The following is a 23,277-nucleotide window of genomic DNA, read 5'->3' as shown; positions in this document are numbered from 1 at the left end:
AATGCTGGTGAAGAAAACTATATCTTAAATTGGTAGAAGCTGATAATTGAAAAAAGTAATTTCACAAAAAACAAGGATAACTGAAGTACGAAGACATTCAGTGGTGATTAGAATCTATATACTTAGTGGAAAACAGTTCATTTAGGCATTCAGTGAAAGAAAGGTACAAAATTTTGTTAATATAATTTAGTTAGTGTCATAACAATTTCAAGTTTGAAGATAGTTTTGTTTAAATTGTAGATTGTCTATAGAATTTAATTAGTTTTATAAGAATATCAATTTAAAGATAGTTTATTTTAAATTTACATTGGCTAAGTTAGATATATATGTGTGTTTCATAATAGTTATAATAAAGATAATTTAAAAAAGTACTTACAAGCTAATTCTTTGAGAACCGCGATAAAAAACCCTATATTATTAAAAATACTCATTGCTCATCATTCAAACAAAAAACACATCATAACAATATATATATATATATATATATATATATATATATATATATATATATATATATATATATATATATATATATATATATATGTTCGGATAAATTTCCGCGGTCAGATGAATGAAAATTACTTAGTTCTCGGGAAGAACCGCTTTGAGAATTTTTTACTCGACGTTTCGGCACCCATTTTGGAGCCATTATCAAGAGTGATACGGTTCGGTTCGAGTTCGGGGTCTCAATCTGCCTACTCCCCTCACTCGAGACGTACCAGTATCGTGTTCTATATTGCAAGAACTGTCTCTCGGCACTGAGGTCTCAATCTGCCTACTCCTCAGTGTCGAGTGACAACCGGTCATACCCTGTGTCGCTGCTTTTATACTCGCTGTATGCGCGGGAACGGTATGCGCTGACGTGGTCTGAACTGACGTGACCTGGGCGGTATGGGCGGCAGGTCGCTGAAGCAGGGGTCGCCATGTTGCCGGCAATCGTTTCGCGTCATCGCGCGTGTTTAAGCTGTTAGGCTGTTTTTCGATTTCGATAGCTTCACGAATGATTCCCGATTTTAAGGAGCGGATGGGGGCGATGGTTTTTGCTTTTTCGAAATCTATTTTGTGGCCTGTTTGAATATGATGTTGGGCTAGGGCTGAAGTAGTATCGGAATGTTTGACAGATATAGAATGTTCGTAAATACGGTTATGGATTCGTCGGTTTGTCTGTCCGATGTATGTACGTGGGCAACTGGAACAGGGTATCTCTTAGACACCATGGTCTTCATTAGGGATTTGGTCTTTTACGGATCTGACGAGATTGGATAACTTGGAGTGAGTAGTGAAGATGGTTTTGATATTTAGAGGAAAAAGAGTTCTACTGATTTTATCAGTGACACCTTTAATAAAAGGTAGAAAGATTTTGGGCTGATCCGGCGGCAAGGTTTCTTTTTTGGATGGAATGGGGTATAGATGTTTTTGAATGCTCTTATTGATTTGGGTTTTGTGGTAGCCGTTTTGTAAGAGTGTTTGCCCTATTGAATTAATTTCGGATGACCTATGATTGTTGTCGCTAAGTCTTATGGAACGAGAAATGAGAGTGTTGACAACTGAATTGAGTTGGGCGGGGTGATGATGTGACTGGGCATTAAGATATCGGTTTGTATGAGTGGGTTTCCGGTACACGGAATAGGAAAAGCTGTGAGGTAAGTTTTTCTGAATAAGAACATCAAGGAATGGCAAAGACACTTCAGACTCAACTTCTATATATATATATATATATATATATATATATATATATATATATATATATATATATATATATTCTGCTGCATTCAATGTTGTCATAAATTGGAGCCATATATTGCAGTAAAAATGTTGCTCGCTTCGAAGCACCTTTACAGAGATACTAATGAAAACGTTTTAAAACCTTGTTATATGTATGTACCAACAGATAATATGGGTAAGCCAAATAAGAAATGAAGTAGTTTTATATAGAATGAAAAAGAACATAGGAAAACTAAAAACATAAAATATACACTTATAAACAGCATAAAATTTTAAATGATGATGGATCTTTTCGAGCTAGTTACACTAGAAGAAGAAGATTGATCACTTTATTTACGTGAGAACTATATCTCTGTATAAATCATTCCATTTAACTCATAAAAAGATAGTTTACTGTTAAATATTCGGAACATACATTTGCACTTAACTACTCTTTTATTTACTTTTCCGATTCTATGGCAACATCAACAAACGTCAAATTAATCGGTATTATTTTTACTGTAAAGTGCGTGTTTTCGCCTCAAAATGAATTTTAACAAGACCGATCGATTTAAAACTTTTTATATGACAGTATACAAGGCGCGGTTAACAAAATCGTACCTAAAACAATAAAAGAAATACAACGAAAAATAAAGTGGAAGCAGTTCAGTGTGTTTCAATGACTATTTCACTAGACTATTTTTAACTGATAAAACGTCATAGCATCGCCACGTTTCCTGCTGACAAAACTCCTTCCTATCCGTGATTTAAAACGTCATTGAAGCGTAGTTAATTTTGGACATCCAATAATGAATCCAGACAAAAAATCAAGATTTGGATGTCAGTCAGGTGAAGTGAAGAAATCAAAAAATTGCTTTTGGAAAATGTCCCATTGAACACGCAGAGATCCAGAAGCTCTATTTGGACCCAATTTTCGGAGTTCCTACGGGTGAGAAATTTTACGCTTCAAAGATGTACTACCATAACGGAACTACCAAAAATGCTCAACCATTATGCCTTTAACATAAAAAAAAGCAATGGTGAAGACTATAAAGAGTCGTCTGTACAAACAATTACGAAACTTGAGGAATACTACAAGTCAATGTGGAATACTACAGCAAAAATGGTACAAGAAAAATATTTTACGGAATATACAGAGATACTAAGCGGAGGCAGCTTCAAAGTGTTCAAGAACAAAGAAAACAGAACCCCCGATGGAGCACAAAAAAAAGTTTTTTCACCTTTGCTCATTTGAACTTGCTTGGAGAGGCAATGAGGCCGTAAACTACAAGATTCACTTTTTCCTGCAGGAATTTGATGTTATGGAAGAATTTACGGGCCGAATTGAATGAAAACAGCAGTTAATGGAAAAAAGGGGACCAAACATTTTATCGGACATACTCTTTCTCACCGTTCATACCTACCTGAAGGATGGACCTTCGTTCAAAAACTTTCCACTTGGAACACCGTATCTAAGTGGACAAAAATGTCAGCTGAAAAAATTGGAATAAACACAAAAAAACATAAAATAACAAACAATTCTCGTCGATCTTCAGCCGTGTTAGCCTTGTTCCAGCAACGTGTTTCTAAACAGGAGTTATTTAAATTAAGGGGTCACTCAAATGCAAGCTCTCTTAAACCATATCTGCAGCTGGATTCGTCACCAATACTTTAGTTAGATATGAAATTCAGAGCTCCAAGAGATTTGTATCGGAACTAATTCAAGCGAGAAATTACGCGGCAATTTCAAAATTTAATTTTGGTGGGAAAATTTAGATAAAGCTTAGACTATTTAAATATAGAATACGATCTATGGTTCCCATTGGTCATAGAATTTTCGTTTTTTAGGTTTTGTTTTTTCACCGTCTGTTTAGTGAAGCTACTTAGAAGCGCGTGGCATAAAAAATATCAAAGTTATTATAAGTGTTTATAAGCTAAAAAATATTTTTTAAACAGTTCTTCTTGAACATTAAGATCTTAAAATTGAAGCCTTATAGAATCGATTGCGATCTACTAAATACCTTAGCCCATTCTGGTTAAAAAAAAAGGTGGAAAAATGTTTCGCAGATATCTGAAGCTTTTAAGACATAGGTGGGGGATACTAGATGATGAATAGATGAAAAGATACTCCTAGTTTTACCTTGCGTTTTTTTAAGCAATAATTTATTGATTGATAAATAATTTACAGAGATATTTGCAAAAGGCAGTTTCTTTGCACTAATTTATAAATTTTATTAATTTTTTTATTAACAAAATAAAATGGCATTAATACATTTAAACATCAAGTAATTGCCATCTTTTAGATGTGTGCGAAATTTCCCCCCGATCAGTCAAATATTTTTTAAGTTATTTAATTTGTTTATCCCTGAGGCTAATTATTTAAACTACTGAGCTTGCCCTATGCATGATGCTAGACACATTCAGCAAATTTCATAAGATTCTTTAAGAATTAGAGTATCTCAGAAGTTTAATGCATATTGAGTTTTCATCGAAATTATTTACAAAATAAACGTTTGAAAAAGGGGTACGTTTTTTACTTATAAACAATTGTAATAACTTCTATATTTTTCAAGCTACAGAATTGTACGTACAACCATTGGATAGCTGGTAAAAAAGCTCACATTAAAAAATAAAAAACCTTCTATGACCAATAGGAACGAAGTTAGTGACTATTTTTAAAAAAATCATATCTCCACTGTTTATAAACATTAAGAAGTAAAATTTGCACAAATTTTTAATGAAAATGTAAACTTTAATTAAAACTTATAGCTATAAAATTTATCTAATTTTTTGAAAAGACGGTACTTTCGAAAGATCGACATAGGAAAGTGGAGAGGATATCTGTTTCAGGTCTGTTTTTTTTTCGGCATCGGAACTTCAAACTGCAACACGTAGGAAAAATTTACATTATCTCGGCTTCCTTTGCAGCTGCAAGCCTCTTTTTTATTCTGCGGTAGCTCGTCGAAATATGAATAACTACATGGTTTTCACTGGCCGGAAAATATGGAAAAACTCGGAAAAATTGAGTAGTTTATTTGAAATTCACCGTAAATACTTACAATTTGCTCGAATAGTCTGTCGCAGTATTAATAATGATGACATAATTTTCACCCCCCCCCCCCCATAAATCTCGGAAAATCCTGGAAAATCAACATATGTTTTTTCATTTTATATCAATGATGTAATAATACTTATAAATTAAATTTCAGGTAATTTTTTACACATTATATTATTATATTTCTTATATTAATTATAATTGTTTGTATTTTTATAATTAACAATATTGATTTTTATTCTATTTTTCTTACAAATATGATATACAATATTAATCTAATCTGCCTTACTGCTTTGATAAAATAAGTCGATTTTTTCATCACCTGCCTTATTAAATTTTGCAATGTTTATTGAACTTAACTTTTTTTATTTTCTTTAGATACATTGGTTTAAAAGTTAAAATTTGGTTCATTTATTCGACTTCAATGTCAGGTCTGAACCTTTTTGTTGCAGGTTGTTTGTCTTCACTTATTAAGTCAGTATTTCCATATATTAACATATTAATGGGCGATCTTAATGCCAAGGCGGGTCAAGGTAAGGTGGGAGAACAAGTAGGAAAATATGGGCTTGGAAACAGAAATGACAGAGGAGATCGATTGATTCAATTTTGCCAAAGTGAAGACTTCGTATTAACAAATACCTTTTTCAAATTACCTCCTCGACGGTTATATACATGGACATCTCTACAACATACCAAAGAAAAAATAGTAAGAAATCAAATAGACTACATTATGATAGCAAGGAGGTATGATAATGCTGTTAAATGTACTAAGACGTACATAGGAGCTGATTTAGGCTCAGATCATAACCCGGTAGTTACTGTGATAGATGCGAGATCAAAAAAGATTAGAAGACCACACAGAAAGGCACTAGATTTAAATCAACTTAGAAACAAAAATATACGACAAGAAACAGGAGAAGAAATAAATGAAAACCTCCGTTCAGTGCAGCAACAAATTAACGATACAAACAACGTTAATCAAAAATTAAAGTACATAAATACAGCTATACAAACAGCAGGAAAGAAACATCTTACAAAAACAACAACAAAGAATAAGGGGTGGATGACACAAGATATACTAGACTTGATGGAACAAAGAAGAAAGATGAAGAATTACCCAGACAAATACAAAGAAATAAATAAACACATAAAAAAGAGAATAAAAGAAGCCAAAGAGGAGTGGATTAAAGAACAATGTGAAGAAATGGAAACCTATGACAAAAACTACGATGCGTTCAATATGCACAAAAAAGTAAAAGATATAACAGGAAGCATAAAAAAATTCCAAATAGGTAAACTTAAAGACAAAGATGGAAATCTTATTGTAGATCTAGAGAATAAAATAAAAAGATGGACAGAATACCTGAATGGATTATTTGAAGACGATAGAAACAACTCAGATAAATCAATGCAACTGGGCCAGACATATTGAAAGAAGAAGTAGAATACGCAATAAGAAACGCTAAAAATGGAAAAGCAAATGGACCTGATGAAATTCCTACAGAACTGTTGAAGCTTTTGAATGATAAATCCGTAACCATAATATTAAATTTGGCAGCGAGGAGCTAAAACAGTTTCCCCTCCACTTTCCTATGTCGATCTTTCGAAAGTAACTTCGTTTCGAAAGGTTTTAAGTTTCGAAAAATTGGATGAATTTTATAGCTATAAAATTCAATATAAAGTTTAGATTTTCACTCAAAATTTGTGCAAATTTTACTTCTTAATGTTTATACACAATAGAGATATAATTAACAAAAAAATTGTCGCTAACTTCGTTCCTATTGTTCATAGAAGGTTTATTTTGTTTTGTTAAATGTGAGTTTTTTTACCAGCTATCAAGTTATTACAATTGTTTATAAGTAAAAAACATACCTCTTTTTCAAACGTTTATTTTGTAAATAATTTTAATGAAAATTCAATATTCATTTAACTTCTGAGATAGTAGAGTAAGATCCCAGAGCGATCAGACATAACTTATTTTCACACAGATGAAACCTTAGAGTCTGAGTAGCGTCTCGTGTGCTTTGAATACCTGCGTATTTATGAAACTTGCTGAGTGACAACTGGGCAGGTACGAGGTGAGAAAGGTAACTAAAAATAGAAGCTATTTAACTTAAATTTACATAACTGATTTTTATACATATTTTGTAGAATATTATTTTGAAAATACTGTAATAAGTGTCAGACACTTGTCATGGACCAGAACTTTTGTCAGACGCTTTGAAGCTCCACTAAAATTAAATGAACTTTACTTACTTTTACATGTCTGATTTTTAAATAGCGATGCAAAAATATTTAATCGGATCGAAAACAATAAGTATTCTTAATGTATTTGAATTTTTTACTCTGAGGCTCATGCGCACAGCACTCTCGCGCTCATACTTCTGGTTAACTAATTTTTGTGTTTGAGGGATGTTTGGTCATTTTAATTTGTCTGACTGATTTAACATAACTTTATTATAGTTCCATTAATAACATATTTAAAAATCTAACAATCAGACATTTAAAAGAAAGTAAAGTTCATTTAATTTTAGTGGAGCTTTAAAGCGTCTGACAAAAGTTCTGGTCCATGACAAGTGTCTGACACTTATTACAGTATTTTCAAAATAATATTCTACAAAATATGTATAAAAATCAGTTATGTAAAATTAAGTTAAATAGCTCTTATTTTTAGTTACCTTTCTCACCTGGTACCTGCCCAGGTGTCACTCAGCAAGTTTCATAAATACACAGGTATTCAAAGCACACGAGACGCTACTTAGACTCTAAGGTTTCATCTGTGTGAAAATAAGTTATGTCTGATAGCTCTGGGATCTTGGACTATAGTATGTCTTAAAGAATCCTATGAAATTTGTTAAATGTGTCTAGCATCATTCATAGGGCAAGTTCAATGGTTTAAATAATGAGTCCCAGGGATAAACAAATTGAATAACTTTTAAACTATTTGACCGATCGGAGGGAAATTTCGCACAAATTTAAAGGACGGTAATTCCTCAATGTTGAAATGTATTAATAACATTTTATTTTGTTAATAAAAAAATTAATTAAATTTATAAATTAGTGCCAAAAAAACTGCCTTTTTGCAAATATCTCCGTAAATTATGTATCAATTTTAATTGAAAAAACGGGAAAATAAACATATTCTTGATATAAAAAAGGTATAAATATTGTTTATTTAAATTGTAAGAAAAAAAACTTATAGATAAAAAATTAAATTCTGACCATAAATTATTGTTTAAAAAAAACGCAAGGTAAAAATAGGAGTATCTTTTTATCTATTCGTCATCTAGTCACCCCCACCTATGTCTTAAAAGCTTCAGATATCTGCGAAACATATTGCCGTGAAATCGATGATTTTTATATAACCAGACTGGGCTACCTATGGAGTCACTGTTTGGGCAAGTACAGTTGTTTAAATATTCGCTCTCCAGGTAAACAAATTGAATAATTCACAAACTATTTGATTGAATTAGCTGAGATTTAGCACACTTTAATAAATCATTAATTGCCTTAATTTCAAGTAGTTACATTAAATGCCATTATGCAATAAACGAAGTTATTAAAATTTATAAATTACTTCAAAAATAAGAGATTTTTTCAATTTCCTTGGTCAATTGTTTGTATTTTCATTTAAAAACTGGCAAATTCAAGAACTTTGCAAACCGATCTACAACTTTTATTTAAACCGTTTTTCCGTGAATTCTATAAGAAACGTTTTATAAACAAAAAGTGATTTTTTCACTCTTTACGATTATTTAAAAAAAAACAAAGCAAAATCAGCAGTACGTATTTAAGGATTTGTCATCAGCTATCCCCTATATATCATTTAGAAGCTTCAAAAATCTGTATAAGATTTTTTCAGCTTTTTTTATTTACTGGGTCATTAATTTAACATTAATTAATTAATAATATAATTAACATTAGCGTCATTAATAAATCTTCTTTATTGTTTGTTACGTGTTTCTTATTTTGTAATTATGTCTTTAGTAATGAAATATTTCTAAGGCAAAGTCCTTAAACTGTCTTCTCAAATACCAAAGTTTTGTTTTCTTCGTATAAGGTTTAATTTTTATTTCTCAAAGAAACAACTTATCTTCATTATTTTTAATAATTAGCTCCTAAATTTCTAAGCAGTTAAGTTTTAAATTAAAAAATTAAAAGTTTGTTCGATAAAATAAAATCTCTGGTGGTATTAACCCTGAAATAATGTTTAATCAAAACGTTTTTTGTAAACTTATCAGTTATTGAAATATTTTGGAATTATGTATTATTAGTGGTAGAAAACTAGAATACAAAAGTTTGTGATAAATTTCAGTACCTTTTTTTTTGTTGCAGATATTTCATCTGAAGAAACCTTGTTACAAAGGTTAGCCGAACTTCAAGTGAGAATTCAGTACTTGGACGCTATGTACAGATCACGGCAAGAGGAACTACAAGAATTAACACAACACATCGATCAAATCTATAATGAAGATAATACTCTAAATTCTTCTGCAAATTTACAAGAATTAAGGCCAGACATTAAACAAATGTTAAAAAACATGTCGGGACTTTACGCTGCTAATGGTCTTAATCCTGGTAAGTATTCGAATTTATCTCAGATACTGTAATAAATAATAACAGTTGTTTATTGATCCTAAAAAGAACATCCTCTTCTCGTACTCGTCTCGTATTTTAAGGATGCTTTGGTAATACCAGAGCATCATTCTCTAATATGCTTCCAAGTTGTTATACAGGACTTTAGTTAAGGAAGCCTCCATGTTGTAATATAAAATGCTTAATATATAACAGCAAATCACTCGTATTCGTGGGAACGTGTTAAATTCACGACTATACACATTTGGTTTCACATTGATAAACAATGTGCGGGCATATTCGATTCGTGTACGAATTTGTTGTATATTTATCCCAGAAAGATAAGGTACTACTTTGGTTTTGTTGTTAGTCATATTCAATCTAACTTTTCTGGCTTCTTGGTCTAATTGTTGTACCAATCGCTCTAATTGTTCTTTGTTTGTTGTTATAAGGATACTATAGAAATATATTGCTATATATATGCTATATATAAATATATGCTATAAAATTTATTTTTATTTACCAAATGGCATATTAAGAACACATAATTAAAAGCAATATTTTTATAAAAAACGTTAAATGGAGTAGTACAAACGAACATCTAATATATCAATATAATCTAAACCATTTTCGGTCTCGTTCAAGAATTACATCTTCTTAGTTTTTCTTGCTATTCTGTCAATATATTACCCTCCTTATCTCTTTACTTCTTTTGTTTGAATTTCTTTTTGCTTTTGTCCAGTTTCTGGTAAAATTTTCTCGTCTCTGTTGGCTTACTTAGATCTTGTAGTTCTTGAAGTTCTTTGTTCATAGTTTTTCTCTTTTTTTCTGCGGTGGATTTTCTTTTCTTTCTTGCGTAGTTATTATATTCCTCCTCTGCTTGTCGGGTTTTGTATCCCCGTTGCATCATTAAATATGCTCTGTTTTTTCTCTCTGTTATTTATTTATTTATTTATTTATTTATTTATTTATTTATTCCTTAACAAACACATTTTACAGAATAAAATGTAACTGCAAGTAGGGATTTTGACATTAGATATACCTACATGCTAAGATAAAGTAATCGAAGCGGATAGAAAGCTAGATTTAATTGCTTTTATGTTGGTGTTGAAGATATCTATGTCGCTATTATCTTTTAGTATTATATTGCACTGCCTCATCGTGTTGTTTATGAGCGAGCGGTCTGTCTCACAAATAAAAAAAAGCAGTCCTCTATGACTTAACCTTACGTTAATCTTAGGTACCTACCAAGAACTTTATATAGTTGATCAAGAATAAGTCTTTATATTTTAAGTTATTCACAATAGAATATACAAGTAGAATTGCTTGCATTTTCCGTCTCTGTTCCAGTGTTACAAATTTGAAAGTTTCAAGCATACTCCGGTAAGACACCAAGTATGGATAGGAATTATATTTTCTAACATATAGATATCTTAAAAACCCTTTTTGTACCTTTTCAATTAAATGTATATTTACTTCTGCATGGGGTGCCTAAACTACAGAAGCATATTCAAGATGTGGTCTTACCAAGGAATTATATAGTTTAATTATGCTATATATCATCTTAAAATGTTTGGTGTGTCTAATTATAAATCCTAACATCCTAAAAGCCTTATTAGTAGCAATGTGATAGTGATCATTGATGTGCAAGCTTTGCTGAAAATTCACACCAAGATCTTTACACACGGATTTTCTGGGCAATTATCTATTATTGATATAATAAACCATTTTAATAAAGTTCCTGTTACGTGTGAAGGTCATCACTGAACACTTCAACATTTAGATTCATTCTATTTATCTGAAACCAATTAGATACCGCATTCAAATCTAGTTGTAATAGTTGGCAATGACATTGATCTTCTACAACTCTAAACATCTTAAAATCATCTGCAAACGTTAAACAAGTGGAAAATTTGAGACAACTAGAAAGATCATTTATAAATCAAGCAAATAAGAGTGGTCCCAGGTTGCTGCTCTGAGGAACTCCAGAAGTTACGGAACATTCCTCTGAGAAAAAATTACCAACTCTAACTTGCTGACTTCTATCTGCTAGGTACGAATTCAAAAATGTTAATGCATTAATTGAGAGGCCAAAGGTGCCCAGTTTTTCTAGTAATATACCATGATCAACCCTATCAAATGCTTTTGCACAATCAGTTAAGATTACATCCATTTGCCTCTTAGTATTTATGACATCTGCAGCAGATTTTGTGAAAATACATAAATTTGTAAGTGTTGATCTATCCGGTAGAAATCCATGTTGATATTGATTAAAAGATTTGATAAAATGTTGTAATAAGCATCATCATCTGATATTCTTAGTCAAAATAGTCATTCGTTCTTGTTCTTCTTTGTTTACCTTTCATGCCTAGTAATTTTTCAGCTGCTTCTTTTATGATGTTTCTGCACCGTTTTCACTCTTTATTTATGTTTTCATGTTTTAGTCTGTTTTCTAGTTTGATGTTTATATTTTGTTTATATTCTTTGCTTTTGCTTGTATTTTTAAGTCCTTCTACATTGTATCGTTCATGTTTAGAACCTATTTCCTTTTTTAAACGTTTAAAATTCTGGCCCTTATCCTACTTCGATCCAGTAGTGATGAGAACCCGCATTTGCTCCTCTTCTGGTGCGAACGTTTATGATATTGGATTGGTGTCTTGACTCTACAATAGAACGATCTATCATATTTACTGTAAGTTCGTCTGGTGATTTCCAGGTGCCTTTCTGTATATATTTTTTCGATCGAAGTTAAAATTATACCATCGAAAGAAACAGCCTTTTCTTCTTTTTTCCAATGATTGGCTATCGCAATAGCTTTAAATTGTTTAAGGTATAGGGACCAAGACTTCCTATCAATGTGACGTTCGGTCTCTTTGTAATTCTTCTTTCATTACAGTATCTACAGGGTGAGTCATAACTATTGGGACATAGACTAAGGACAGGTTATTTGGACCAAAATATGGCTATTGGGCCAAATATGCCTTAATAAAATGTTGCTGAGAAAAAAGATACAGGGTGTTAAAGTTAATTTTTGTTTTTCGTTTTTTGCTAATAGTTTCCCTGTATATTTATAAATTGCTATCAAAATTGGCACAGAGGCATAATCTTAGACAAGAAATAGTATTTTATTTACAATTTTACGTTTTGTCATAGAGGGCGCCACGTGGATCATTCCTAATGATCAAATTGAGTCTAAACTTTTTCTGATGTAACTTTTTAGTAATTTTTATTAGAAAATATGATGTAAACATCATTTTTACGTAAAATTGGTACTCTTGTTTAAACATGATAATTTCAACCGTTTTCGATAAAAACGCAGTCGAACTGCTTAGAGTCTTAAAAAAGGATTTCAAATATTATTTCATTTATGAAAAGTATGCTTTGGACTGTCAGATAATTGTTGTTGGTAAATGTCATTTGTTCAGAGTAAATTATTTTTGATGTGACAGTGTAGTGTAATGTTGCATTTTTTAAAAGTAATCATTACTTTTTTTGATTGAAATGCCTCGTCAAAATCATTTTACTAATGAAGAAATGCGAGATATGATTTGCGTATACGCACAAGAAAATTTTTGCGGTCGCTCGGCAGCCAGAAGGTATTGAATGTTATACGCAAATAGAAGGCAACCAAATCACAAAACTTTTGCAATATTATATCGTAGTTTAGGTGAAACTGGGTCATTTCACATTAAAAATCGGGGTGGTCGACCGAAACAAATCACACCTAATCAAGAAGATAAACTTTTGGTTCGAGTAGATGAAAATCCTGAAATAAGTTCACGACATCTATCAGCAGCAACAGGAGTAAGTCAGTCGTCTATTGTTAGAATTCTAAAAAAAGAGAACCTCCATCCTTATCACTTCACTCCTGTTAAAAATTTACTTCCAACAAATCTTCCACGTCGGTTACAGTTTTGCCAACGTATTCTGAATAAACATCGCAATGACAAACACTTTATTAAGAATATTACGTTCACCGACGAAGCAACTTTTACCAGACGAGGGGTTTTTAATTGGCGAAATAGTCATTATTGGGAAGAAGTAAACCCGCATGCTATTAAAGCTAGACATTTTCAGCATGAGTTTAAATTGAATATTTGGTGTGGCATTATAGGCGACCAACTACTAGGGCCTTATATTCTTCCTCCGAATTTAAATGGAGATTCTTATTTATTCGTTTTGGAAAATACTCTTAGTGATATTTTAGATGATCTGTCACTGGATGTAAGAAGAAAAATGTGGTTTATGCAGGATGGAGCGCCACGTCATTTTTCATTAGCTGTTAGAAATCATCTTAATGACGTATTTCCTCAACGATGGATTAGCAGTGATTTTCAATGGCCACCAAGAAGTCCTGAGTACAACCCGCTAGATTTTTAATTTGGGGACATATGAAGTCCTTAGTTTATGCCAATGAAATTAATACACGAGACGGACTTTGGAGATACATTCAAAATGCAGCTAATCTTATAAGGGGACAGAATAATATTTTTTTTAACGTCCGAAAATCCTTTATAAAAAGAATTAGAAAAGGCATAGAAATCGGAGAACGTGAACCATGTAGAACATTTAGTTTGACTTTTTGTAAGTTCTTTTAAATTAAAGTGTGTTTAGTTTTGATTTATCGTCAAAACGGAAACCTTACGTTAGTTGCAACTTTGTTTATTAGTTTGGTATTTGATAGTGGAATTGTAAATAAAATACTATTTCTTGTCTAAGATTATGCCTCTGTGCCAATTTTGATAGCAATTTATAAATACGTAAAAAAACGAAAAACAAAAATTAACTTTAACACCCTGTATCTTTTTTCTCAGCAACATTTTATTAAGGCATATTTGGCCCAATAGCCATATTTTGGTCCAAATAACCTGTCCTTAGTCTATGTCCCGATAGTTATGACTCACCCTTCATAACTACTGCAATAACTGGTGGTAGCACTTTCGTATTGGTTATCACGCTCTCTAACTGTTTGATCTTTTCTTCTACCTTATCGAATGATCTAGAAACTTCTTCTTTTCTTCATTGTTCTTTTTAGAAATGTATTCCATCATTTGAGAAATATTTTCAAATTTCTTGTCGAATCTTCTAGAAACATTTTCGAATTTCTCATTTATAGTCGGTAAAACTGCTTCTTCTGCTGAATAAAAATGGAATGTATCTGCGTCATCTCTATTCTTGTTAAGAACTTCAACGTTCTTTAAAGATCTTCTCGGACCCGCTGCAGTCTTCATTCTGTTCTTCTAGTTGTTCACGTAACTGTTTTACTGATAGTTCTGCAAGCCGCATCTTTGGTCAGGCACACACGTACTTTTTTTAAGTATTCTTTCTTACAAAGATCACTACCGAACTACGCGGATGTTCCCGACGAACAATAATTTTCAAAAGTTCAAAAGTCAAGAAATAAATTCAGCAGAACACTGTAACACCACTGTAACCTCTTTAACAATAAAACGAGTGGTTCTAATGTATGTAAGTATATTTATTTATAATATTAGAGTAGGATAATATCTTATTATCTATATAACTAAACTAATGTCAGTGCGGCATATATGTATATACAAGTCGTAATATACGTAGTTAAATAATCATATACATGTAATAAAATAATCTGGAATAGTCCACCTCTATTCTCGCTTATATCAACGTCTCGATCTGTCAGCCTGTCGATACATCTTGAAGATTGTCAAACATGGACATATAAACAAGTGTCTGTGTTTATACGTCCATGTTGTCAAACGAACATCATCCTTCGAAAGATGCAACCGTTATGTGGGGTACGTTATTCGTTACAATATATAAAAATTATTTTCCTGTAGGTAAGTTAAAAAGTTATTGTAATTGTGTATAAGCAAAAATCCATGTTTTTGCAAAATGATTTTGCAATCAAATCATTTTTATTTATCTTTCTTTAACAATATTTTTAAAATAATCCTTCTTTCTTAAACTACCCTCAGAATTACTGTACCTTCATCATTTTTTGACTTATATTGTTGCAGAAAAAATTAATTTGGAATAAACAAATAAACTATCCTTTAAACAATTTGACCGATTGCTTTGTAATTTTGATAATATTGACACGGGTACAGTTTACAACATTATACATATTTTATATAGGTACAAGAATTTGATATGAACATTTTTTTTTTGTAGAAAAGTTAAAACAATAAAGCTTATCACTATGCACTGTTTATATTAGCTGAATTAAACTTGTTTCTTTTAAAAATCTAAGAACAATGTCAAAACGGTTTGGAACACTGAGAATGTCTTTTAGATTTCCTTTTAGGCTGTGCCTGTTTCTGGAAGAGTCATACTGGCAGCAGTCTACTATCACGTGTTTGATGGAAAGGAGGCTATTACAGTAGTGACATACTGGAGGGTTTTCTGATGCCATAAGGTATCCATGTGTGAGACGTGTATGCCCTATTTGTAGTCGGTGAATAACTGATTTTTCTTTCCTGTTCATAGAGGAGATATTGACGCGAGATAAGTTGGGTTGAACGTCATGCAGCTTAGTTTTTGTTTTACTCCACAGGTCCGCCAATGAGCTGATGATTTTTTGTTTTATCAATATTTTAAGATTCGTATGGATTTGGATCTCTTTGAAGGCTATGTCAGAAGAACATGCTGCTTTAGCGGCTTGGTCTGCTTTTTCGTTTCCCAATATACCAACATGAGATGGAGTCCAAATCATTATGACTTTTATGTTAGCAGAATATAGTTGGTTACAGATGGTGTGGATTACCTGGACTAGTGGGTTTTTCGAGAAAATGCATCTTATGGAATGAATCGAGGAAAGAGAATCAGTGCAAATGGCGATTTTTATGCTTTCATTTAAAGTAGGATGGATTGAAGTCTTTAATGCTTGGAGTATTCCATATAATTCTGCGGTATAGATACTACAACATTTAGGCAATCGCACAGAGCTTATTGTCGTCTTCAGTGTGGACACAGCGGAGCCACAACAGTCTTTATTCTTAGACTCATCGGTGTTTAAAATTTCATCAAATTGTGTTAAGTTAAGGATGTTTTGGAAGGATTTTCTAAGGGTCGAGTTTGGGGTTTCGGTTTTGTCGAATCTGCATAAATCAGTATTGAATATTGGAAGATTGTGCATCCATGAAGCTGTCTTGGGGGTATAAATAGAAGTAGTATTGGAAAGGTTGATGGAATCTAATAAAGGAGATAATATTTGTGGTAATGTGAGAGACTGATTGGATGCGTTTGCTGGGAGAGGTTCTATGGGATTGATTAGATTTATTACCGGGTTACTTGGGTTTGCTGATATTCTTACAAAGTATGAAAGTAGAAGCTACTGCCTTCTTAGATGGAGTGGTGGCTCTGAAGATTTAAAGTACACACTTTTAGCTGGGCTTGATTTGAAAGCACCGAGGCATAGTCGTAGGGATGTATTTTGAATCGTGTTTAGAGACTTTAGTAGGGAGCTACTAGATGCCATATAAAGAATACTACCATACCAGATGCCTAAGTGATATCCTAAGTGATAAAACCATTGGAAACGGCATGTTAAAGTCTTTTATGTGACTTATAAGTTTATTACTCTTAAATTTGTTTCAAATGCTTAACTTTTTGATAGACGAAAAAGTGAAAATGTACCGTTTTTTGACCTTAATTTCTTAATTACTAAGTATGTTCAAAATATCGACTTCAGAAGACATATTATACGTTTTCGGTGCAGAGATCCACACTAAAAACAACTGTCGTTTGTTTTCGTTTATTTCTCTAGCCTAATAAGCACCATCTTAGAAAATTGTACATCTGAATCTTACCTAATGGACGACACCGAAATTGAATCGGTTACAAAATGATTAAACTTCGCTGGAAAACAACTCCTTTTTGCAACACTAACGCAAAAATTCAAAGCGTGTGCTACGGTTCATAATAAGTAGCTATCACAAATATAAGATACACAACAATTTAAAAGCTAATGTAAGAAAAGATTGGAAAATACTTTACTAACCGTGGGCACTCATGACTTTGAGAAGATTTAACTTCAGAAGAAGTTACTAACTTATTAAACATCTCGAGGAAGAAAGTGCTAAGTTTGGGCTCATGGGTAATTACAACAATAACAAAATCATGGTTATTGATCGCCAACAACACTTTCCTAAAACCCGAACTATTGCGGGTGTAAGATAGTGTCCTCTATGATATATCTTGGAGCTCTAGTTGACAACACAAGGACTTATGAACCCAAAATTCAAAGACGCATAGAACTAACAAGGGCAGCAATGACTGAACTAAACGGGGTATGGCATGATCGTCACATTACTATGACAAAAAAGTGCTTTGGTCATATTAATCAAAGCGATCACAAAATGGAGCAATTGATGGTCCAAGAGAGGCCTTAGAGTCAACGCCAACGGGGCAGATCTCTACAGAAATGGACAGATATTACGAAAAAGCTTCTTAAAAAACCCAGTATACCCAGCCAGTACATGTGACCGCGACCAGTGAAGAAATATGATTATTCAAACTATTCGAGATGCTGAAGTGCAATGACGATCATAGCACATCTGCTAAAGTGGTAATAAGTATGATGATGATAGTAGATCTAGATGATGTAGTAGATGTACATCATTAAAATATTTGATAGACGGGCATGTAAGGAAAATTAAATATTTGAAAATCATTTATGATTTACCTAAGGCTTAACAACAGATGCAAATTTCCCTTGTAGGTAGGTGACGAAAAAGTATAGGAATTAAGGAACAAACGCTCGTATGGAATTTATCGATCTTCAGAAAGCATATGATAGGATACTCTATACGTACAACGTAATCTGTTGTTTATTCTCTTACGTCGTATTTAATAAATAATTATATAAAAGGAACTAATAAAACTTTTTGATGTAAATTTTGTTCTTGGTATTTAATGAATTTTTTAAAACGTAAGTGTAAATATGTCCTCATATCTGACTTAAATATATCAAAAAATATTAAAACGTTAGTTAAACATTATTGCTAAAATTTATTTATTATAGTAATTATTATTTCTTTAGAGTGAAAGAAATAACTTTTAAATATTTAAAATATGATGGTTAGACATTATTCTTTTTTATATCCGCTGCATAAAAATAAAAAATGTTTCCTCATTTGACTCCCTACTGGGGTGTTTTAATTAAAACTTGCAAGTTTCTGCTCTGAAGTAATGACATCTTTTGTCTTCAAATATAAACTTTTGTCCTAGATCCTCTGTTTTTTCTTTTGTTCCGTGGAATGCTACTCTTAGTTCTTCGACGACTATTTGACCTATTAAGGCGTTTTGATAGTGTTCGCGTTAGAGATACCGAAAGAAAGTATTAAAAAAAGTTTTTCGAAACATTATTTTAATCTCATTTGTTAAATTTCAGGACATAATTATTTTTTAATTCGATATACTGTATCACTGACGTAAAGCAAAATATTGAGAATTGGTCTGGTTAATAAAATCTTAGTAATCTGACTTCAAAGATAAAATGTTAGTGAAGTAGGTACTTTCCGCAAAAACCCCGCAATTCACGAACACGATTACAACTACATGTGTGAAGTGGAATACGATCAAGACGATGAAATAACAGTGAAGGAAGTCGAAAATGCATTACGAACTCTACACTCTAAAAAATTGAAAGGTATACGGACCACCATTTACAAAAAGAATTACAAAAACAAAGTCCACGTGTATTACAGGTATTAATAGCGTATGTTTTCACCTTATTCTATAAAGGAGATGACAAGACATGTCCACCGGAGTGGGCAAAAGCACATATTAACAACATCTACAAAAAAGGATATAGAAAGAATTTTTCAAACTACAAGTGTCATAAATTCACACTCTAAATTGTTAATATTTTTAAAGCGAAGTTTCTCTACTGGAGTTGTATTACTTTACAAGAAAATAGCTTCAGAAAAATAATAAAAAATAATAGAAGACAGTAATATTATATCGGATAAAAAATTATAAATGAACACGAAAACGGTAATGAAATACAGAGTGTTTTATTTCGTGACTATTTTATTTATAAAATATGACATCAATACTTTAAAAATAATAATTCAACAAATAATAAACAGTTTTTATTATTTGCTAGTTTCCATAAGGTATCCATTGAATTCTGGCTGGCAACGGTGGGGAGCATATTCGCCGATCCCACAACGTACAGCATAGGAAAATAAATACAAACCTATGATAGAGCTTAATTTAAACGTCATCTTCGTGTCACCCTAAGCTGAAATTTTTACGTTTTATGTTTTGTTTGTTTTCTAATTATATTGAAATAGTATTCATAAGACTGGGTACTAAATAGAACAATTGGCTTTTAATCTTACACTTAATCTGAAGTGGATATGAACTGTACTTGAAACAGAGACTAATAGATTTTGACAATGGAAGTTATTCTAGTTCTCTCCTTAAAAAATGCTTCCATTTAAAATTAGGAATGACTGATGTATATAAATTTAAAAGTTGACATCATTAGAGGAGTATGTTCCTGTAGCCTAGACCAGGGTTTCTTAATCTTTTTGATAAATGGAACCCTTTTTAGTAGGCACTTTTATTGTGGAACTCCTGATTTGTCTCAATCTTTCTCTTCGATCCAATCCTGACGCCCCGGAGTTAGTGTAGTGGTTGACGTGATGTCGTGTATTGTCCGTCTCCAAAGATCTCTGCCTCTGGTCATCTCTTTTAGCTCATGCATAGTGTCTTTTGCATATTCTTGTAACTTGATGGATCCATGATTTCTGTCTTCTTCTTCTTCAAGTGCCATCTCCGCGGCGGCAAACCTCTTTGTTTGTGACGTGTTCTGTCCATGATATTTTCAGAATTCTTCTGTACACCCACAGCTCAAATGATTCCAGTTTTTTCATTGATGTAGCATTCAAGGTCCAAGATTCCATTCCATAAAATAAGGTCGAAAAAACATAGCACCTCGCCAACCTAACTCTTAGTTCCAGTTTTAAATCCCTGGTACATAGGACTCTTCTCATTTTGTTGAAATTTGCTCTAGCCTTTTCTATTCTTATTTTTATCTCCTGATTGTAATCATTTGTGAGGTTAATCATTGTTCCCAGGTATGCATATTTGTCCACTTGTTCGACGTTGGTTTCGTTTATTAGAAGATTCTCGTTATTTCTTTGAGTTTTCGATATTCTCATAAATTTCGTCTTCTTGACATTCATTGTTAGACCATACTCTTTTCCATACTCTGCTATTCTGGTCACCAGTCTCTGAAGATCTTCAATGTTTTCGGCTAAAATCACAGTGTCGTCCGCATATCTAATGTTGTTAATGGGAACTCCATTTACCTTTATTCTAGCTGTTTCACCCTCAAGAGCTTTTTTCAGGACCTCTTCGGAGTAGGCGTTGAAAAGAATTGGCGACAATACGCATCTCTGTCTTACTCCACATCTAATTTCAATTTCTTCTGACAGCTGTTCGTTAACACGTACTTTTGATCGCTGTTTATAGTATAAATTTGATATGATCCTGAGGTCGTTGTAGTCAATCTTCTTTGATTTCAGGACATTCATTAAATGTTTATGTCGTACTTTATCGAATGCTTTATTATAGTCAATAAAACATGCGTATATATCTTGATTGACGTCCAGGCATCTTTGTATTATTATATTAAGTAAAAAAAGAGCTTCACGTGTTCCTAGGCCTTTGCGGAAACCAAATTGTGTATTATTAACGTCTATGTCCAGTTTGTGATATATTCGGTTATGGATGACTTTAAGTAGTAACTTTAGCGTATGAGACATTAAGCTAATGGTGCGGTAATCGCTGCATTCTCTTGCGTTTTTCTTTTTAGGGAGACAAATAAAAATAGATGTTAACCACCCTTTGGGTAATACGCCTGAACTATAAATTTGGTTCAAAAGTGTCACTAAAACATCAATGTGCTTCTCATCTAGAATTTTTAGGATTTCTATAGGAAGCATATCAGGTCCAGGGCTTTTCCCGCTCTTCATTGTTTTTAATGCGTGCAATATTTCTTCTTTTGTAATATATGGACCTATTTCTTCTGACGTAAGTTCTATGTGCTCCAGATCTCCTCTTTCATCATCGAACAATTCATCGATATATTCTGCCCATCTTTGTATTTTCTCGTCCGTATGTGTTATAGCAGTACCGTGTCTATCCAGAATTGCACAAGTGGGATTTTGTTTTCTTAGTCCTGCCAGTTCTTTGACTTTCTTGTGTAGGTTAAACAGATCATATTTATTTTGAAGTTCTTCGATCTCTTTGCATTGCTCTTCAAAGTATTTTTCTTTTGAGTATTTTCCATCATATAGAGTATCTCGTCATTCATCCATTCCTCTTTTCTCCTTGAGGAAGTCTTTAATATTTCTTTACAGGGTTCCAGTAGACAATCTTTTAGTCGATTCCAGTACTCGTCAATATCGTTGGTGTTTGTGTTCAATTTGTTGCAGTTCACATGCAGTTCATGTTGGAGGCATTCTTTTACTTTAGGTTCTTTAAGTTTTTTTGTGTCTATTGTAGGGATTCTTTGATGTCTTTTAATATTTTTAAGGGTGAGTGTAATTTTGGCTATAAGTGGATTGTGATCTGAGGCCACGTCTGATCCAGGATATGCTTTCACGGCTTTAACAGCATTACGGTATCTTTCATTGATCATAATGTAGTCTATCTGGTTCCTGACTACTTTCTCCGATGTATCTGCGGGCGATCGCCATGTATACAGTCGTCTGTTTGGTAACAAAAAAAATGTGTTTGTAATAATAAAATGTGATTTCTGTGTTTGCTCTCAAACATGTCCTAAGTACTTTAATTGTTGGAGATGTACTTTACTCGAAAGTCGTTGGCTAACTTTTAGCTCTCTTAAAGTTGAATTATGTTTTGTACGGTCGGTCTAATCCAAGGAATTCGTAATATTTGTCTCCCACAAAACATTTCAGCGGCAGCTATATTTCTTCTTTAATAAGCAGTTGATCCCAGTTGGGAATATTAAACAGTTGATCAATCTCACCTGTAGAATAATTATATGCAACAAAAATGACAATTATTTAAAAAAATATTTATTTTCTTCAAAAAGTAATTAATTAACATAAAATTTCTTAACAGAACTTAAATTTACATTTACAGGACTTTTAAATTTTAATTTTAATGGGATCTGATATTGCTTTTTATTACCACAAATATACTTAATATTAGGCTTTATTGATGAAAGTTAAATTCTCATGTTAGGTTCGGCATCAAGTCTGTTCCGGTATTTAGTTTTGTCAACAAATAAGCTGAGGACCCCGTTTCGCACATATATGTGGTTACAAATGGTAAAAGCATTAACACTGCCTTTTGCGACAATTGAGGATATTCAGCTTTTATACTGCACAAGAATTTCGTTAATGACATTAGTTTAAATTTATTTTGCATTAATGAATCAGATGTCATTTCAATAAAAGTTTCGTATTCTCCCGTTGACATGGTGGAAGGTCGAGCATTAAAAATAAATGGGTTTATCCACAATTCAGTTTGATATTTAATCTGCTGTTCTTTTGGAAAATACTTATCAAAAGCTTCACTTAATCCTTTCAGATGCTGAATAATTTCTTTAATAAATGCCTCTGGCATTTCAACCCCTTCTTGTTCTGAAAATCCTTTTATTGTTGGGAAACAATCGGACTCGTTGGAGCGCATACATATTGTCCAAAAGTCAATTTGTTTCGTGAAAGCAATCATAAATAAATTTACTTGTTTGTCCTAGAGAGTTAAATTAAGTTTATTTATTTTTGCAAATATGTCGCTTAAATAGGCAATTTTAAGTAACCAATTAATATCGAATAATCGACATTTCAGTTCAAAATTGTGTTCTAAAAAAAAGCACGCACCTCGTCCTTAACTCAAGGAAACCGGTTAGTATATTTCCTCTAAATAACCATCTGACTTCAGTGTGTAAAAGAAGAGATGTATGTACACTTCCAATCTCC

At 32.4% G+C, this 23,277-nt stretch overlaps 1 protein-coding gene across 3 annotated transcripts in view; it reads left to right on the top strand.

Moving 5' to 3' along the window:
* Nucleotides 1–23,277, top strand: part of Mgat4a (alpha-1,3-mannosyl-glycoprotein 4-beta-N-acetylglucosaminyltransferase a) — a 225,010-nt gene that overhangs the window by 92,566 nt on the left and 109,167 nt on the right. For all 3 annotated transcript variants that reach the window (XM_072540365.1, XM_072540367.1, XM_072540366.1), the window contains exon 2: nt 9,095–9,337. In XM_072540365.1, the coding sequence (XP_072396466.1) occupies nt 9,095–9,337 (243 nt within the window). The remainder of the gene's footprint in view (nt 1–9,094; nt 9,338–23,277) is intronic.

The sequence above is a fragment of the Diabrotica undecimpunctata genome, chromosome 8, assembly GCF_040954645.1.
Source record: "Diabrotica undecimpunctata isolate CICGRU chromosome 8, icDiaUnde3, whole genome shotgun sequence".
Lineage (NCBI taxonomy): Eukaryota > Metazoa > Arthropoda > Insecta > Coleoptera > Chrysomelidae > Diabrotica > Diabrotica undecimpunctata.
The sequence above is the reverse complement of the archived record's forward strand: the minus strand, read 5'-3'. Positions and strand labels throughout refer to the sequence as shown.